A 21634-nucleotide genomic window follows, 5' to 3' on the forward strand; every position below is an offset into this window, starting at 1 on the left:
AAGCTGGTTGAGAGAATACCAAGAGTGTGCAAAGCTGTCATCAAGGCAAAGGGTGGCTACTTTGAAGAATCTCAAATACAAAATGTATTTTCATTTGTTTAACACTTTTTTGGTTACTACATGATTCCATGTGTTATTTTATAGTTTTGATGTCTTTACTGTTATTACTACAATGTAGAAAATGGTAAAAATAAAGAAAAACCCTGAAATGTGTCCAAACTTTTGACTGGTACAGTATACAGTCATGGCCAAAAGTTTTGAGAATGACAAATATTAATTTTCACAAAGTCTGCTGCCTCAGTTTGTATGATGGCAATTTGCAAATACTCCAGAATGTTATGAAGAGTGATCAGATGAATTGCAATTAATTGCAAAGTCCCTCTTTGCCATGCAAATGAGGTGAATCCCCCAAAAACATTTCCACTGCATTTTAGCCCTGCCACAAAAGGTGTGAGTGTTGACGAGGACAAGGTTGGAGATCACTCTGTAATGCTGATTGAGTTCGAATAACAGACTGGAAGCTTCAAAAGGCGGGTGGTGCTTGGAATCATTGTTCTTCTTCTGTCAACCATGGTTACCTGCAAGGAAACACGTGCCGTCATCATTGCTTTGCACAAAAAGGGCTTCACAGGCAAGGATATTGCTGCCAGTAAGATTTAGGTGCAATCAACCATTTATCGGATCATCAAGAATTTCAAGGAGAGCGGTTCAATTGTTGTGAAGAAGGCTTCAGGGTGCCCAAGAAAGTCCAGCAATTGCCAGGACCGTCTCCTAATGTTGATTCAGCTGCGGGATCGGTGCACCACTAGTACAGAGCTTGCTCAGTAATGGCAGCAGGCAGGTGTGAGTGCATCTGCACGCACAGTGAGGCGAATACTTTTGGAGGATGGCTTGGTGTCAAAAAGGGCAACAAAGATGCCACGTCTCTCCAGGAAAAACATCAGGGACAGACTGATATTCTGCAAAAGGTTTCCGATTGTTTGGGGCATCCGGAAAAAAGCTTGTCCGGAGAAGACAAGGTGAGCGCTACCATCAGTCCTGAGTCATGCCAACAGTAAAGCATCCTGAGACCATTCATGTGTGGGGTTGCTTCTCAGCCAAGGGAGTGGGCTCACTCACAATTTTGCCAAAGAACACAGCCATGAATAAAGAATGGTACCAACACATCCTCCGAGAGCAACTTCTCCCAACCATCCAGGAACAGTTTGGTGATGAACAATGCCTTTTCCAGCATGACGGAGCACCTTGCCATAAGGCAAAAGTGATAACTAAGTGGCTCGGGGAACAAAACATCAATATTTTGGTTCCATGGCCAGGAAACTCCCCAGATCTTAATCCCATTGAGAACTTGTGGTCAATCCTCAAGAGGCGGGTGGACAAACAAAAATCCACAAATTCTGACAAACGCCAAGCATTGATTATGCAAGAATGGGCTGCCATCAGTCAGGATGTGGCCCAGAAGTTAACTGACAGCATGCCAGGGCGGATTGCAGAGGTCTTGAAAAAGAAGGGTCAACACTGCAAATATTGACTCTTTGTATCAACTTCATGTAATTGTCAATAAAAGCCTTTGACACTTATGAAACGCTTGTAATTATACATCAGTATTCCATAGTAACATCTGACAAAAATATCTAAAGACACTGAAGCAGCAAACTTTGTGAAAATTAATATTTGTGTCATTCTCAAAACTTTTGGCCATGACTGTATATAAAAAATGAGGAACAAACAAAATTAATTATTATTGTATGGGATAATATACAAATGTGTTTGTGAAAGATAATTTGAGTAAAAAAATGTTTGAGTACATTTGTTTATTAGTTTCTTTTCATTTTGAGAAGAGATCAACATGTAATTAATTGGTTATTTGTTGATCTAAAAATCTATATTGACCAATTTGAAGGTTTGGTCATTAGATTTGGGGTGGGGTTGCAAGAAATTATTGCCAAAAAATGGGGTCCCCAGAAATTCTAGCGGGAAAAGATTGGGTCCCCGTTGAAAAAATTAGAATACCGCTGCCTTAGACGTACTACATTTTAAATGGTAGTGTGGCTATAGCATTATCTGTATTCTGGAAAAACAGGTAGGGCCCGTGCCATGACAAATCAACAGGACCTGTTTTATCTATCATACGAAAGCCAGAAGACGAGGATAAGGAAAACCATTGTTTTAAGAGGAGTGCACCAGGCGGTTTCCAAATCATGTGACTTTCGGCGATATGGTCTGTGGTACACTCTACATGACCAAAAGTATGTGGACACCTGCTCGTCGAACATTTCATTCCAAAATCATGGGCATTAATATGGAGTTGGTCCCCCCTTTGGCTGCTATAAAAGCCTCCACTCTTCTGGGAGGGCTTTCCAATAGATGTTGGAACATTGCTGCGGGGACTTGCTTCCATTTAGCCACAAGAGAATTAGTGAGGTTGGGCACTGATGTTGGGCGATTAGGGCAATGGACATTACACCGGTGGAAATCTGTCCTTTGGTCTGATGAGTCCAAATTTGAGATTTTTAGTTCCAACCGCCGTGTCTTTGTGAGACGCAGAGAAGGTGAACGGATGATCTCCACCTGACATTGCTTCCAGAGGCAGTAAGGAACTCGGTAGTGAGTGTTGCAACCGAGGACAGGCGATTTTTACTCGCTATGCGCTTCAGCACTCGGCAGATCTGTTCTGTGAGCTTGTGTGGCCTACCACTTCGCGGCTGAGCCACTATTGCTTCTAGACGTTTCCACTTCACAGTAACAGCCCTTACAGTTGAGCATGCAGCTCTAGCATCCTATGACGGTGCCACGTTGAAAGTCACTAAGCTCTTCAATAAGGCCATTCTGGTGCCAATGTTTATCTCTGGAGATTGCATGGCTGTGTGCTCAATTTTATTCACTTGTCAGAAACGGGTGTGGCTGAAATAGCCGAATCCACTAATATGAAGGGTGTCCACATACTTTTGTATATATAGTGTATATCATGGCTATATTGGCGTTGTAAATGGTTGTTGTTAGGGAAAGCAATATTGTTGTGTCTAACGGGAACACTGTAGGAACAGATAAATCATTTCCGCTGATTTACAACATTGACGTATGACTTCTCAGGCAGATGCATGCTCTCAACCTCCCAGTACACATCACTGCTAGCCCAAAGAAAGTCGCAAAGTACAACCGTCTGGAATCGAAAGACTTAAGCGCAAGGATTACCAAGCATATCCGGAAGACAACTGAGCTCATGTTGACATTTTGGCTTTAACCCTTTCCCCATCTGGTTTTCATTCAGCCTCATTCAATGAGAACAGGCTCATCGTCAGATAATCACCTTTTTCCCTTTTCAGTGGCAGGAAACCTATTGGCCACACCTGGAGTTAATCAGAATTAGATGGGAGACAAAGGATTGGGGCACATGCAGGGTGCATGTCTCTGGGGTTTAAGGTAAAAGAGTGGCTGGCTGGATGGGTCTATAGGGGTAGGAGGAACACAGGTGTGCACTGATGTCAGCGGTCGATCCAGACCATCCACTGTCATCTAGCCTGGATGGATCGACCCCCAGAGACCATGAGCTCATCGCAGACTCCATCGCTCATCCCACAAGGAAGCTCATCTTATGGGACAGACTTTGTTGATACCTTGCTTCTTTATTTTACAGCACGGTTTAAGTTACGATGATTTACGATTGGGAGTTACCTCGTGATTCCACACCAAGGAAGTGCCACATGTTAAAATAAGAAGCTGTTGGATGTTTTATTCCTTCGATTTAAGGAAGAATTGAACAAATGGAATTCTTGTTGGAGCATTTGTGTGGTCATTGACACATGTATACTGAACAAAAATATAAACACAACATGTAAAGTGTTGGTCCCATGTTTCATGCAATGAAATAAAAGACGCCGGAAATTTTCCATATTCACGAAAAGCTTACTTCTCTCAAAATCTGTGCACAAATTAGTTTACATCCCTGTTCATTTCTCCTTTGCCAAGATAATCCATCCACCTGACAGGTCTGACATATCAAGAAGCTGATTAAACAGCATGATCATTAAACAGGTGCACCTTGTGCTGGGGACAATAAAAGGCCACCCTAAAATGTGCACTTTTGTCGCACAAGACAATGCCACAGATGTCTCAAGTTTTGAGGTAGCGTGCAATTGGCATGCTGACTGCAGGAATGTCCACCAGAGCTGTTGCCAGACAATATAATGTTCATTTCTCTACCATAAGCTGCATCCAATGTCGTTTTAGAGTATTTGGCAGTAGGTCCAACCGGCCTCACAACCGCAGACCACGTGTATGACGTCGTGTGGGCTGCCCCATGTCGCAAGGATCTGTACACAATTCCTGGAAGCTGAAAATGTCCCAGTTCTTCCATGGCCTGCATACTCACCAGACATGTCACCCATTGAGCATGTTTGGGGTGTTCTGGATCGACGTGTACGACAACATTTTCCAGTTCCTGCCAATATCCAGAAACTTTGCACAGCCATTGAAGAGGAGTGGGATAACATTCCAAAGTCCACAATCAACAACTTGATCAACTCTATACGAAGGAGATGTGTCTCGCTGCATGAGGCAAATGGTGGTCACACCAGATACTGACTGGTTTTCTGATCCACACCCCTACATTTTTTTAAAGGTATCTTTGACCAACAGATGCATATCTGTATTCCCACTCATGTGAAATCCATAGATTAGGACCTAATGAATTTACTTAAATTGGTTGACTTCCTTATATGAACTGTTACTCAGTAAAATCTTTGAAATTGTTGCATTTATATTTTTGTTCAGTATATTTTGAACGTTAATGGAAAAGGCTGTAATTATTTTTGACCTTTTCACACCTTGCTATGAAATCTGCAAAAGTGCCTGGCCAGCATCATTTAGGAAAATGCAAAACCTAGATAAAAAAACTATTGACCTGTTGGGTCATCCTGGGTTCGCATATGTCAAGTATGTGTTTCACTGACCATTACCCCCACCTAAAGCAATGTTGGCTCTATCGAGTTCAATTTAATAATATTGGCGTTTGATCACTTTCATGTTACTTCGCCAAGCATTTTAATCTCTTTCTTTGCACCCCGTTAAGGAAACATATCTGGGGGAAACAATGGATGCTGATGTCTCTCACCTGCTGAGCCAATGAGAAGAGGTCCTGATGCAGAGCGAGCACGGCCCTGTAGAAGGCTCCATCGTGTGTGTCCCTGGGGATCATACATGTATACTCCTCCATGCTGTCCCAGTGGCCTACACACACACACACACACACACACACACACACATAAGCTGTGTGGTTGTACCCCCACCACATGAAATGAAAGCCCAAAATAGTGTAATATAAAAATGTTTCCTCAAGACATTAATAAAAGTCTGAACCCAGTGCTAAGGGTTCAATTATAGCGACTTATTTACAGGTCCTAATATCAGCCAGATATGTAATGAATCAAGAAAAACCATACATCATAATTATTATTATTTAAGGCTGCAATATGTAACTTTTTGGGCGACCCGGACCAAAGTCACAGACATTTGAGTTATAGATATGTCGTTCTAATTGAAAGTAAGTCTAAGAAGCGGTGGATCTGTTCTATGTGCACTATTTCCATGCTTCCCGTACTTAAGTTTAGTTTTTGCGTCTTTTACTTTCGGTTTTGTACACCACGTTCAAACAGCTGAAAACACTTTTTAATATGGAAAAGATATTTCACAGCGGTATAGACGGAAAAAGGATTCTCTACACTTAACTTGATTGTTTTGTCACAAATTGAAATTATGGCAACTATTAAAATTTTAGCAACCAGGAAGTTAATGCTTATGTTTCCTCAGACTGCAGTCAGTTTTGGGCATTTTTGGGGTGCATGGGGGCCAGTGGCTGAGTACTGTGTTGGGGTTACGGATCAGGTTCTAATGTAATGAAGCCATAGGCTTCCTGGGCTCCATAAACAGTACGCGTGGTCTTGATCAGAATATAGACTGGTGTAAGCTGAGGTAGTGTTTTTCTCCACCATAGAACATTATGATATGGTTACTTATGGGTGGATGCATTCCCATACGGATGGTCGAGCTGTCGCCGTTATCATCACGGCCTGGCTTCAGTTCCTGCCAGTCAGAGAAAATGGAAGCCCGCTTACTGTATAGCGCTCCCAGAAGAGCTCTGTGGCAGAGGTGTGGCGAACAACATTGCGTTCTGAAATGTGTCCACTGTTCTTATGTACCAATTGCTTTTCGAATGTACAGGCATCTGCATATTAAATGATGTCAATTTGTTGCTGGTCATTTTCACAATAACTGCTCTTACTTTAGTATTTCAATACTCAAACCGGTCTCACCATTTACTGCATTTTATATCTGCTGTATGGTTGTCACTGTTTTTAATGTTGTTTTTATTGTTGTAACCCCGACTTCACTACACATTTCCCAATTGGGACAATAGAACTATTGATTGATTTGCTAGCTGTATTGAATTTCATCAATTACATTATTGTGACTACAGTATATCAAATACAGGAAAACACAAATCTGTACATGGTACCTTCATACAACATTATCTATAAAATGGGTCTGCTTTGGTCAAACCATTTTATAATAGGTTTGTAATAGTTATTGGATTGAATTATTAAAGTAGTCATAAAGCAATATGATCGCTATAGTAATTTGAAGCATTTTGTAAAAAGGCTGATGCTGGGTTGAGTGAGAGCTCTTACCTAGACCCCAGGCTGCAGCGGCTGCCATCCGGGCCATCTTGGCCTGCGTATCCTCAGTGACCAGAGTCCACTCCTCACAGCACTGCTGGTGCAACTGGCCCCTGTGCAATGAAAATCATTTCAAATATGGTGAATTCTTTGCTACATATGTTTGTTTGCAGACCCACTATATTTTTGGCGACTGAACCCTGATACACAGACGCACACACGCAAACACACGCGACTGCTTTAGGAAGAGTTAAGTGACAAAACATTTTAGAGGCCATCCTCTTGGCGGTAGACGCAAAATGTTGCTAATTTCCTGCAATTGTACACATTTTGTCATGGTGCTGAGAGAAATTGTGAAGTTTTAAAGCAAATTTCCTGCAATTCTAGGAACATTTAGGCCATGTATGCTATCTGAGTGACTTAAATATTATAACATAATCAATGCCATAACACTTTTGGAATTTTAGATTCTAGATATGGTGGTTGTTCGTTCTCAAAGATGATCTTATTAAAAAAGATATAGCTCCATTATCTTTTCTATATACTTTATATCTGGTTTTAGTGGTTTAATTTTACACAGATTTTGGTTTATTTTCTTTTTACATATTTTTTGGGAGTGGCGGCGGCCCGCCTCTACTAAATTAATATAGGGGAAACACTGAAAGACAAGACTCGGCTAAGTGTCAAATGAAATCTTTACACTAAAATGTTTCCATTTTCCACCACCAAACCCCATTTGATTTGTTCATTGACCAGTAAAGCCCGCGGGACTGGCACGGAATGAAAAGAGAAGGGGGCATAGCTGAATGGATGCTCAGCTTCACTGAGAACTCACTGAGTCTACATTTTTTTATTCCCTGGTAAACATGATCCAGCCAGCCTGTGACCATAGTCCTGGTCATATCAGATATCACTGTAAACAAACTAATACTAATGTTCCCTCCGATTTGAACTCAACCGGGACAAAACGTACAACCAGCACTGCGTGTGACCGCGTGTCTTCACCCAGCTCCATATGGGTGGAACCCACAGCGCTTGTACACGTTTGCAGGGGTAAGAACATTGGATGAGTGTGGCAACAGATTAGATGGGGTGAGTCAGACAGTTTTGTATCTGGTAGATATGAAGTGGTTCCCCAGCAAATGCATAATAATAGGGGGGTTAGAACACCACAAAGCCCCAGTGTGCTACAGCCCTGCATGCCTCACGTAGCATAACGCTCCGTTGTCAAGGGCATAACAGAAAGTGCTACGGCTATCGGATGACTCAGCAGCCCATCACTCAACTCAATGGAGGTAAATTCCACCTGAAATTAATCTAAAAATAAATAGAGGGAAATTGAAGACAGACATTATTTCTTGGTACTTTGTTTTGGTATAGAGCGGAGTGTGAGCACAAATGCCTGATCATTCATTTAGTCTGTGGTAACCTTGCCAAACAGTAAAGGAACATGGAAATAGAATAAAACTAGCAAAAAGCATGAATTGATGCCCACCCAAAAAAGCTGCAGAGGTGCTGACTAACGGAATAGTAAACTTATGAAAAAATGAAGAACGTCACACACTCTACTCCCAATGATGGATAATACACCAACGTTTCAGCACACACTGCCTTCTTCAGGGTTTACCATTTTTTTTAAACGGAATAAACACTAAACACTGTATTGAGACAGACAGTCGGGCTATGCTTTGCATTGAATAGGCAATTGTGATCATCTTAAAAGTAGGTTGGAGCCCTTTTGGGTCACTTATTTACTTTGAATGAGCTGATGACTCAGATGCTACTCTACAGGACTGTTTTGCTAGCACAGACTGGAATATGTTCCAGGATTCATCTAATGGCATTGAGGAGTACACCACCTCAGTCATCGGCTTCATCAATAAGTGCATCGACGACATCGTCCCCACAGTGACCGTATGTACATAACCCAACCAGAAGCCATGGATTACCCACATCGAGCTAAAGGCTAGAGCTGCCTGTTTCAAGGAGCGGGAGACTAATCCAGACGCTTTAAAGAAATCCTGCTATGCCCTCAGACGAACAATCAAACAAGCAAAGCATCAACACAGGATTAAAATTGAATTCTACTACACCGGCTCTGACGCTCGTCGGATGTGGCAGGGCTTGAAAACTATTACGGACTACAAAGGGAAACTCAGACGCGAGCTGCCCAGTGACGCGAGCTGCCCAGTGACACAAGCCTACCAGACGAGCTGAATGCCTTTAATGCTCACTTCGAGGCAAGCAACACTGAAGCATTTACGAGAGCACCAGCTGTTCTGGATGACTGTGTGATAACGCTTTCAGTAGCTGATGTGAGCAAGACCTTTAAACAGGTCAACATTCACAAAGCCGCGGGGCCAGACGGATTACCAGGATGTGTACTCAAAGCATGCGAGGACCAAATGGCAAGTATCTTCACAAACATTTTCAACCTCTCCCTGACTGAGTCTTTAATACCTACATGTTTCAAGCAGACCACCATAGTCCCTGTGCCCAAGGAAACGAAGTTAACCTGCCTAAATGATGACTGCCCCGTAGCACTCACGTCGGTAGCCATGAAGTGCTTTGAAAGGCTGTTCATGCTTCACATCAACAGCATCCTCCAGGATACCCTAGACCCACTCCAATTCGCATACTGCCCCAACAGATCCACAGATGACGCAATCTCAATCGCACTCCACACTGCCCTTTCCCACCTGGACAAAAGGAACACCTATGTGAGAATGCTGTTCATTGACTGCAGCTCAGCGTTCAACACCATAGTACCCACAAGGCTCATCACTAACCTAAGGACCCTGGGACTAAACACCTCCCTCTGCAACTGGATCCTGGACTTCCTGACGGGCCGCCCCATGTGGTAAGGGTAGCCAACAACACATCTGTCACGCTGATCCTCAACACGGGGCCCCCTCAGGGGTGGGTACTTAGTTCCCTCCTGTACTCCCTGTTCACCCATGACTGCGTGGCCAAACACAACTCCAACACCATCATTAAATTTGCTGACGACACAACAGTGCTAGGCCTGATCACCGACAACGATGAGACAGCCTATAGGGAGGAGGTCAGAGAACTGGCAGTGTGGTGCCAGGACAACAATCTCTCCCTCAATGTGAGCAAGACAAAGGAGCTGATCGTGGACTACAGGAAAAGGAGGGCCGAACAGGCCCCCATTAACATCGACGGGGCTGTTGTGGAGCGGTTTGAGAGTTTCAAGTTCCTTGGTGTCCGCATTACCAACGAACTATCATGGTCCAAACACACCAAGACAGTCATGAAGAGGGCACGACAAAACCTTTTCCCTGTCAGGAGACTGAAAAGATTTGGCATGGTTTCCCAGATCCTCAAAAAGTTCTACAGCCGCACCATCGAGAGCATCCTGACCGGTTGCATCACCGCCTGGTATGGCAACTGACAGCAAGGTGATACAGAGGGTAGCGCATACGGCCCAGTACATCACTGGGGCCAAGCTTCCTGCCATCCAGGAGCTATATAATAGGCGGTGTCAGAGGAAAGACCATAAAATCATCAGAGACTTCAGTCACCCAAGTCATAGACTGTTTTCTCTGCTACTGCATGGCAAGCAGCACCGGAGTGCCAAGTCTAGGACCAAAAGGCTCCTTAACAGCTTCTACCCCCAAGCTATAATAAGACTGCTGAACAATTAATCAAATGGGCACCAGACTATTTACATTGACCCCCACAATTGGTTTTGTACACTGCTGCTACTCGCTCTTTATTATCAGTGCATAGTCACTTCGCCCATACCTACATGTACAAATTACCTCAAATAACCTGTACCACCGCACACTGACTCGGTACCGGTGCCCCCTGTACATAGCCTCGTTATTGTTATTTTACTGTGTTACTTTTTATAATTTTTTACTTTAGTTTATTTGGTAAATATTTTCTTGAATAATCTTGAACTGCACTGTTGGTTAAGGGCTTGTAAGTAAGCATTTCACGGTATGGTCTACACTTGTTGTATTCGGCGCATGTGACAAATAAAGTTGGATTAGACGAGTTAAATACAACCGTATGGACTGACTCATCGCTCATGGGGTTGTAGAACAAAGGACTGCACTGTCATTTATGTGTACTCACGGTAGATACTCTTCTTTTCCTTAGCTGGAAACAATGTATTCCCCCCAGACTGCTATCCTGAAGTAATGTGAAGTAATGACAGTCAATTGTTATGTAATTCTGTCAGTTTTCCCATTTCTCTCACTTGAATCATGTTCTTGTACAAAGAGAATATCATCAGGGGTATACAATGATGGCGCAGCACAGACGGTTACATAAGCTAATCGTTGTCTGGTTAGCTTCACAAACTCCGGGACGGTCCACATTTTTTCAAACTGTTCTAACATTGTGTGATTTCCTTCCCGGCAGCTTTGCTCCTTGAAGGCATTTATACAGAAAATAAGTTGAATCACCTGTGGAGAGGGAGGGAAGGAAGGAAGGATGGAGGAGGGGAGAGCGAGTGAGAGAGCACAAGAAACAAAGAGGGAGAGAGAGAGCATGAGACAGACAGAAAGAGAGAGAGAGAGCGTTGTTGAGTTGAATCTTGGAGCTGGCTGCCTGGAGCTGTGGTTGAGTGTTTCAGTGTACCGAACCAACAGGCCCAGTCACGAACTGGCCTGGACTGACTGTCCTCGCACACTTTCCTGTAATACTACCAGGCTCTCGTTAGAGGAAACTATTGACTTTTTCCCCCGTCGCTTCACGCCCAGTCATCAAAGAAGCCCAATGTCAGATTCCATTAGTACATACTGCAGGAGCGGTCGTGAGCAAGTACAAAGAGTCGGGGACGGGTCTGCTCCCGGCCAATCTTCTCTGTCACAGACCCTGTCCTTCTCCATTACACTCACAAGGAGTACACATCTCAAACGGCTATTTATTACTCCATTGAAGGCAACTTTTTCAATAAGGTGAGCAATACGGTGAGCAACACTCGCTCCAAAAAGGTTGTCTTCACAATCGTAACACGATATGACAGCTGTAATGTCACCTGAGACTACATTATATCATGACAGAGCATTAAAGTTCCTGAGTAGACCAGACTTTCCCTCTATAGTATTTAACACAGCACCTAACAGTGAATGGAAAGACACCTAGGCCTACACAAAAGGGGTTGCCTCCAAAAAACTCCCCTTTGATTGACATTGAGGAGAGACAGAACACAGACACAATTGTCCAACGTGACTCCAAGGTGTTGTGACTCACCATTCGCCCAGGGCCTCCAAGCAGCGCATGCGCCCCAGGATCAGCTCAGGGTCATCCTTGTTGATGTCGATCTTCTTGTCGTACGCCACCAGAGCGTCCTCCCACTCGTGGAGCTTCTCATACCAGGTGGCCTGGATTTCCTGTTCAGGAACAAGAAGGCCCGAACAATGTTAAAGCTCCCAATTCACCGCTTTATTGACAACGTTTCGATCGTATGACCACAAAGATGTACGTATGACCACACACTATTCTGTAGACTGGATTTCCTGTTAAACAACACAACCAGGTGGTGCGAATGACTTTTGATAATTATATATCCGATATACTAACTATACTATAAGATGATTCTTGCTTGCGGTGTACGGCCATCTGAATGCATACATGAGGATGTGATGATTGTTTTTGTTCCGTTTGCGGTAAGATACTAAAACTGCATCTGATTTCTATCTGCTCAGGGCTAAAGCAAGACCTACACTGGACAGTCAGGTCCAAAATTACTGGCACCCTTGATAAAGACGAGGCTAAAAAAAACAAATTATACAAATATTGAGATATATGGTATGCAACAAAAAAAGGGTGAAATTATATTATTTTATACTAATACAATTGCTTAGAGAAAGTGATTGTTTAATTAGTAACATGTTTTTAAGATAGGGGTTCAAAATTATTGGCACCCCTGTTTTCAATACCTCACATTGCGAGGATAACGTGACTGAGCCTTTTTATGAGATTGGAGAACACATTGGGAGGAACTCCCAATTCCTCCTTACAAGAATACAGGAATACCCCATTCCACCATACAGACTCATTCCAGATTCTTGATATCCTTAATCTGTTCTTATGGACTGCCCCCTTTAATTCAAACCATAGGTTTCAAAGGGGATGAAGTCCAGAGACAGATGGCCAATGCAAAATGTTGATTTTATTGAAAACAGGGGTGCCAATCATTTTGACCCTTATCTTACTGAGATTTTTTTTTAAACTTATTTAATAAAATCTATTTTTCTGAGCAATTGCATTAGTATAAAATATAATATTATTATTATTATTTATTTTTTCATAGTGTCACGTCCTGACCAGTATAAGGGTTAATTGTTATTGTAGTTTGGTCAGGACGTGGCATAGGGTATTTGTTTTATGTGGTTCGGGGTGGTGGTTTTTGTAGAAGGGCATTTGTTTTATGTATTCCGGGGTTTTTGGGCACTGTGTCATATTCATGTATTTCTATGTTTTGTCTAGTGAATTTGTTTCTATGTTTAGTTAATTGGGGTTGGGACTCTCAATTGAAGGCAGGTGTTGTCTCTTTGCCTTTGATTGAGAGTCCTATATATTAGGGTGTGTGTGGGTTTGTATTTTGTTGGAGATTGTTTCTTGTTTTGCCTGTTTCTTGTCTAGCGTGAGTAAGCCTTACAAGACTGTTGTGTTGATCGTGAGTTCGTTGTTTGTTATTTTGGTGTTCGTATTTTTGAGTTAAATAAAACGTCAAGATGAGCATCCACAATCCTGCTGCATTTTGGTCCTCCTTTCCCAACGACAACCGTGACACATCGTTTTGTATAACCTTTTGCTCATCTTTATTAATGGACATGACTATATATACACTATACTTGTCCTATACTTTCCAAAGTATACTACTGTATGGATTTTTTCAGAATGACTTTTATTTCTACTAAATGCTAATGGCCAAATTATGAGATAAAAAATACATGGAAAACAAGTGGTCATCAAGCCACCCTCTTTATGACACTGAACGCATGAGTGGAGATTCCCACCATAGGCATGTCTCGACCTCTTGCGAACTGGTGATAAGCCTGACTGGGATGCCAAATAAAGAAGGTGCCACCGGGCGCAATCTTCTGCTTCTCTCACCCCATAAACGCTACTCACTGTTTACCTTATAAACAAGGTTTCCTGGAAGCGCTCTCCAAGGTGCTTTTACTTCTGAAAATGTTTTATGGAGAACATAATTACGGCTCAAAAAAGACAGACGGTAGGGCACTTTAGTCAGGCAACCAAGTGTGAAATAGTCGGAGGCCTTAGAACCGGACTTGGGGCTAAAAGTAGCCTCTTAATAAAAAGCAATGGCACATACTGTAAAATGATATATTGGCATGGCTGTGTTGACAAACACACAACCCTACACATCAAAACACACAAAGAAATGGTTAACACTAGAAAAGCCTGGCCTCGAAGGACCCCTCTTCGAGCCAATGGTGAGTCTCTTTTGGACATTTTAACATTCTCATAAATCCATTTCATATATGCTCTTGCTAAAATAATAACTTGGCTGTATTTATTAATTTCTTAAGGAACATTAGAATACGAAAGAAAATGTATTTCAAAGAACACAATAGAATTTATTAGTTTATGTAATTAAAATTAAAAACCACTAAAACAACACAATTAAAGAGTTCAAATCCATTAAATAAACAATCACAAAGTTAATGAATTAATAATTTGTTATGGGCAGGTCTTAAAAAACATTATGAGACTAAATAAATGCATTTCAAAAGAACAGAATGGCATATTTTGAGTTTAAATATATGACTGTGCTTTGAGTGTTGCGAGTGCATGTGGAAAGTGCATGGAATCACGGGAAGTTATATATTGAAATAGAGCTGAAGGGGTCATCTTTAAGAGTTGTTTGGCAAGGATAGGTGATTTGGAAACTGCAGAATCTGCTCTTTCTGTTCCTATATAGACATCAAAACGTCTTACCTGCTTGTGACTTTTTGGCACTCTGTTTCCCTGCCCGTCAATTCTAAGCTGTGCTGTTCATCAGATTCTTCATATACAATTTAACAAGTGATATTGTCACCCATCGGACTATTGTCAATCTAATCTTGTCTTTAGGCCAACTATTATTACATGCGTGAAATTAGTATTGATATAGTTTTAGATGTAGTGTCCATGGGCCATCATCAGCTGCGCAGGCTGACTGCCAGTGAATGACTGGCGGTGAATGAGGGGCAGGGAAAATAACTGCTTATAAAACTGCTTATAACACATTCTGTTTGTGATATTAAGATTCTAACAACGACAGCGTGTTATATAGACCTATTCAGGAAAAGTTGAGCAGGGGGGGGGAAATTACCTTAAAAAATGGCAGAGTAATTAAAAATGTATATTTGTTTTGCGTCCGTCCACATGTCACTCTCGGCTTTTCTAGTGTTAATTAAGCACAAAAATCAAGATTTTGCAATGGCCGTATCAGTCTTCGGACTTGAACCCCTGTGGTTTGAATTGAAGGTAGTCAATAAGCACAGACGAAGGATATCAAGGATTTGGAAAGATTTAGCATAAAACGTAGATCAGTATTTGTATTATTTATTATATACAGTATTTTTTGCTCATTTTTATCAAGGGTGCCAATAATTGTGGACCTGACTGTAAATACTATACTTGTAATATACTTTCCAAAGTATACTAACGTATGCATTTTTTCAGAATTACTTTTATGATGAGATAAAAAATACATGGAAAACATGTGGTCATCACCTCTTTACGACACTGAACACATGAGTGGAGATTCCAAACATAGGCATCTGAGTTGTCAAATGACCTCTTTCTCTTGACTTCCTGTATGTCTGTGACCTCGGGAGGAAGTGATGCGCAGAACTGTCTCGACCTCTGGCGACCTGGTGATAAGCCTGACTGGGATGCCAAACAAAGAAGGTAACACCGGGCGCAGTATGATGCCTTGCACACCGGGTAAAACGCTACTCACTGTTTACCTCATGAACACGGTTTCCTGGAAACGCTCTCCGAGGTGCTTTTATTGTAAATTTTTACTTCTGAAAATGTTTTATGGAGAACATAACTACAGCTTGAAAAAGAGGCGGTAGGGAACTTTTGTCAGGCAACCACCTGTGAAACAGTCGGCCATAGACCCGGACTCTGGGCTAAAAGTAGCCACGAAATAAAATGCAACGGCACATACTATAACAGGATCTGTCGACCTGGTTGTGTAGAACCTGTAGACAAAGTGTAGTGCCACAAACTTATTTCGTTCTGTTTTAGTTTTAAACGGGGGAGAGCTTAACAAATGTGTCTTAATTCACTGGTCGCGCTCACACACAAATCAATGGGCTGATCAAATGAGGGGGAAATGTAAAATGGCAGAATTATACAGCGTGGTGCAATTACGCTACACATAGGGGGAAACAATCAAGAAGTCTAACAAAGAAGCCCTTTCTCTCTCTGTGTGTTACTTTTCCATGACTTCTCTATGAGTTTTAACCAAATTTCCATGACCAGCGGCATCTCTACGTACGTATAAAAAAAAGTAAGTAACGTGGTATCGATAGTGGGAGGCTGCTCTCTGAACCCATGTACAATCTCCTGTCATAGTGCAAAGCACTTAACCCCCCCACAAAGTAGCTATACCCGTTAGGCAACTGTATAAAACACATGGTCAACCCTCAGTTGGGTGTGCAGGCTTTTGATCAAGCCCTGCTCAAACACATCACAGCCAGTTTATCAAGGTCCGGTTGAGCAGCTAATTTCTAAAATGTGTTTTGTTAGAGAGGGACTGGAATACAAGCCCGCACACCCATTAGCTCCCCTGGAGGATGGTTGTCAACCTTTGATGTATAACATCGCTACATTACAACCAAATATGCTTTAATGCATTTTTAAATAATTAGTTCATTCAATATATCAAAGATCAAATGGCTATGGTAGGCTAAAAAACGTTTTATTCATCTGAAGCAAGCCCACAAATTTTCTTCAGGAAATGTACCTTTTCTAGTTTAGTCATATTTATCTTAGAAGTGTTTACTTTGCAGGCTGACTAGTATCTATTGAGTTGCAATGTCCCGTACATTGGATACCCAAATAAACTGGAAGTATCTACAAAAAGTTTTGAAGCCACATTATCCAAAAGAAAGGCTGCATCTAATATTTTTTCAAAAAATTACTGTTCGTGATTCAAAAATGATTTTGATTCACATAATCAGAATCACCACGATTGAACCAAATCTCAAGTAATACAATACTGAGGTGAATTGTTAATTTAGTCAAAAATAATTGTTTAAATGAATCAACTTTTGTATGACATTCGCGAATATATGGCCTCATTGGTGGAAGGTTTTTGGGGACGACATGATGAATACATGCTAATAATAGATAATAATAGATAAACAGTATACTAGAAGGTACAATATATGTTTAAATTGGCTACCTAGTTATTAGTCTGTTCTCTATCATATTTTATAGGCCTACTTGCTGCTGCAATGTCTCTCCTTGATCCACAGCCCACTTGTCTTGCACACATGCAGGTGATGTGTGCAAACCGAGACGAGCTAAAGTGTCATTCTGATGTGTTGATTTTTATTTGATTGATAAAATATTTAAAAGCTGTGCCTAAATAAATGTAATTAACATACATTCAATTAATTTCCATTACTTTTCTGATTTTATCCTTTTCCAAAGCTTTTCCAGGCCTGGAAAACACCATTTTAAAATGTCATGACTTTTCCAGGATTTTCATGACCGTACGAACCCCGGTGTGTGGAAAAATCAGGACGAAGGCTCCCAAGGCATGAACTCTATTTAGAAAATGTTATTTCATATCTGGAGCTGGTCCCTTTGGAGAACATGTAACGCTTTGAGGAATAACAGCAGGGAGTACTACGCATCACAGTTAAAATAACAGAGGAGCCTCTGAAAATCACCTGCAATGAAGATAAATGAACCTTGGCCAAGACCAAAAAAATTTAAATAAAGAATAGTGTTTGGTTTATAAAAACCACTTGAGAATATTAATAGAAATACAGACGCCACGAATGTGAAAAAGTGACACATATTGCCGGCTTTCCACTTGGCATGTGAAGCGATCCCACAGGGACATGACCAAATAGTGTGTTTAAAGTCATAAAAGTGTCTTAAAACTTCACTGTTAAGTCAATATTACAGTTAGGGACTTTGGTATGGTGCATAAATACATTTTACAATTTGGAACAAAACCTCCACCAATCCATCTTAGCAGACTAAGGAGAAATTGTAGAAATAATAGTATCAGGTATGTGATTTTTTAAATATATTTGTTTGAACTATTAACTGGAGGAGAAAAAGTCCAATATGTCTACTCCTGCATACAAAGCTACTGACCATGGAAGAAGATGTCCTCTGCACGTGTTGGAAAGTGAGCACAGGATGTTGTAGAGCACCTGTTTGAAAGCTGCTCTTCTTCTTGTTAAGGATGCATTTCGAGGGAGGTGAGGTAAGGAGACACTAGTGTCAATTTAAAGTGCATGTACTGTAGAGATGACTGTAGACAAGAGTCACTTACCAGTTCGCCAAAGTGCTTCATGGCATACTCCAGGACCCCGGATGCTGCCTCTGGCTGCTGCAGTTTGTTATTGATGCTGGAACAAGACACAAAAGCAGAGACAGCTTTACGTCAATATTCATACCCAACCTGGCAACCGACTCAGGCACTCTCCAGTGTCACATACAGCATGCTCTGGGTGATAGATAGCGGCTGAGGTCTCACACACAGTACAGTGGGGTGGGATATTTATGGACACCCTTGATAAAGACGAGCAAAAATGACTATGAAATAAATCATTCCAATACTGAGGTATATTGTATGCAAAATAAAAAGGTGAAATTATATTATTTTATACTAAAACAATTGCTCAGAGAAAGAGATTTTGTTTAAAAAGTTATTGAAAAAAAATCTAAAAAAACATAGGGGTCAAAATGTTTTCACTACTCCAGCACCCTACCCTTGCGAGGACAACGACACTGAGTAGGGTGTACAATCAAAAACACATCTTTTGACCAATGGGTAAAATAATACGTTAATTGTGTATATAATCCTCTTTCTTCTCGAATCCGCAGGACATAAAACATTATAGAGGTTAAGATGGATATCAATTTTGAGACATGACATACAATATTTTCATATTTCAGTAAGCGCTTTACATATTAATTCGAAATAACTTGTTCTTTTTTGAAGATTTCTCACAAAAACAAGCGTCTCTCTGTAAAATGTAAATGGAGCACTGAGTGTATACAAAACTTTTTATTAATCCGTTTACATTTAATTCAGCTTGTGTCATGCTCATTTAGCTTTTTGTGACCCGTGGAATCAACTTTGAAAACAACATCCACAAAATGTAAAATCCTCAAAAGTTGTTACGAACAACCTGCACCGCTATGTCAACAGAACTAGGTGCTCATTATCAGATGTATTAGGTTACAAAATCCAACTTTTTGGATATAATGTTAATGATATGTTAGAGAAAGACCCGACTGACTCAGAACATAATTAATTATATTTGTCTTGGTAAAATGTACCGTAAAACTACAGATTGATGTTGAGTCTCAGATAGCCGCCTGCCCCTTTTAATAGGCACACACGGCACACATTTCAGGAAATAAACGCCTCCTTCAAATAAACACTAGGTCTAAATGAATTGTTAACGATGTTACCATGAATTGCTTATGAGGTTTAATGTTTGAATTGTTACATGAAATAATGCAGTAATGACAAAACAATTATGGCAATAATACATTTTTATCACCAGTAAGAAACCGATAGCCATTGGCTGCTAACAGCTGAGAACTGCTAGCTAACAGGCAAGCACAAAAACAGTAAACAACTTCACGAGTACAGAGCACTAGAAATCGTCAGATTTCCAGCTAGTGGCGAAAAGAAAGAACTGCTAATAAATGCACAGTCAAAGAGGACAATAACTATTCTGTAACGTATCATTTTTTTTGAGCATACTAAGACAAGAGAAATGTGACACGTAAATTATAACACATTACTGCAGGAAATGAAGAAATGTATTAAAATGCTGGAAGTGAATGCTGGAATTAAACAATTAACAAAAAACTATGCAGCTGTTGGCATTAAGGAAATAGATGCCTGGTTCAAATAAAAGACTGTCTCTAACAAAAGCCTGTTGTGTTCAGTGATTTAAGCAAATACAATCACAGGCTATTAATGAAAGTTTTACTGTATTTTATAACATATGGAAGTGAAATTCCATTAAAGCGCGTTTTCACCCACTCTTGGCAGAGAGGGTGGAGACCCTACAATAAGACTTTTTCTAAAACGTTTTATGAGATTGGAGAACACAGAATGAGTGAACTTTTTGATTGGTTCTCATATGCAGGTTCTCATATACATGCTATTTGCATGTGCAACACTCTCCACGCTTCCTCGTCAATTTCCTCCGCTTCCACTAGATAGGTAAACAGGCCCAGCTAAAGATAGGCTGGCTGGCCTAGCTAGCCAAAACTGTAGGGAGAAAAACTCTGATGGAGCTTTCTGAAAAGTTGACAGAGAAACGACACTGCCACATAGTAACGACGAGCTTAAGGATTTCATTAAAATAGGAGTAACTTGAAGAATCGAGCCTTCGTGCGAGGGGAGGATGTATTGGTGGTCTTGCAAACGGGCTTTGGGGAAAAGCCACATTTTCCAGCCAACTAGTTCTAGTCTTCAAGAAGCTAAGAAAACAGCCTACAATTCTTACAGTCGTGTCCCCGCTAAAGGCTGTGGTGGATGGAGGACCAAATCTGCAAAGCAACAGCTCTGGGTCTCAGAGCGGTGGTTGTGGAGGAAGACAAGAACGCTATATGGGATGGTGCATCGGACCTTGTCTTCGTTAGTCTGGAGAGCTGGTTGAGGAAGACCGGGAGAGATGTGTTGGCTTCAGTCTTATACAACTCCATAATTGTCTGAATCCTTGTCCATATGACCTACATATAGTTTGTACAATGACCTAGATCTGTACTTCAACGGTATATAATGGCACTGCGATGGATACATGTAACGTCGGAATGGAAATTATACACACCAGTGAATGATAGATTGAAAGTTTTGCATTTGTATAAATGTAATGAGTAACAAGTGTTTGTTTGCATGATAGGCCTACAAAGACATTGAGTAGCCTAACAAGGTCATATAACTGCATCATAAATAACTGGGTGACAGGCAGCATAAGGGCTGAAAGAGGCACTAGATAAAATACTTTTACTGGATTAAACTACGGGAACCCCACACACAACATTTGCAATAACTACTAGCATAGCAATCAAATGTGCTTCAGTATCTTGATACTGTTACCATTTATACATTTATTCTGAATGAGGATGGTAATTAAGTCTCTATAGCCAACACGAGGTGTGCCACAAATAAACTGGCTGGCTAGGCTTCCTAGACTTTTAATTCCAAATTATTGACTGAAATGAATGTATCATCAACATACTGATCACATACACTGTGTACAAAACACAACCCTGCTGAGAGAAGACATGTTTGGAAATAGATAACTTTTTCTTATTTACAGTACATTAACAACATACTGTAACAGATGGGGGTGTATAGTCAGCTTACAATGTTTTCCGAAGACCAGCATGTGTTGCAAGTAGGGTTGCACATTTTGGGGAATATTCAGAGGTGGAAACTTTCCGTGGGAAGTAACGGGAATATATGCAAATTAATATTAATACCATTTAAATGTAGATGTTTTTTGCATTGGATATATTTACCATATAATATGGAGACAGAAACAAGCCTTTTACCTTATCATAAGTAGACATAATTGCAAATGATTAAATCCTTCCAATAGAAATAAAAAAAAACTATTTAGTTACGAATTGAACTTTAATTAAATGAGTTGACTCTTCACATGGGATGATTTCACTGAACAACAAAAGGGAATATTAAATGATCCATCGCATCTCCCAAAAACGTTTTCACTAATGCTTTGGTT

At 40.9% G+C, this 21634-nt stretch overlaps 1 protein-coding gene across 2 annotated transcripts in view; it reads right to left on the minus strand.

The window, feature by feature from the left end:
• Nucleotides 1-21634, minus strand: part of mtor (mechanistic target of rapamycin kinase) — a 132874-nt gene that overhangs the window by 44962 nt on the left and 66278 nt on the right. For both annotated transcript variants that reach the window (XM_014146133.2, XM_014146132.2), the window contains exons 29-32: nucleotides 18193-18268; nucleotides 11901-12040; nucleotides 6687-6787; nucleotides 5114-5229 (exon numbers count right to left, since the gene is read on the minus strand). In XM_014146133.2, the coding sequence (XP_014001608.1) occupies nucleotides 5114-5229; nucleotides 6687-6787; nucleotides 11901-12040; nucleotides 18193-18268 (433 nt within the window). The remainder of the gene's footprint in view (nucleotides 1-5113; nucleotides 5230-6686; nucleotides 6788-11900; nucleotides 12041-18192; nucleotides 18269-21634) is intronic.

This window comes from Salmo salar, chromosome ssa15 (assembly GCF_905237065.1).
Source record: "Salmo salar chromosome ssa15, Ssal_v3.1, whole genome shotgun sequence".
Taxonomy (NCBI): Eukaryota; Metazoa; Chordata; class Actinopteri; order Salmoniformes; family Salmonidae; genus Salmo; species Salmo salar.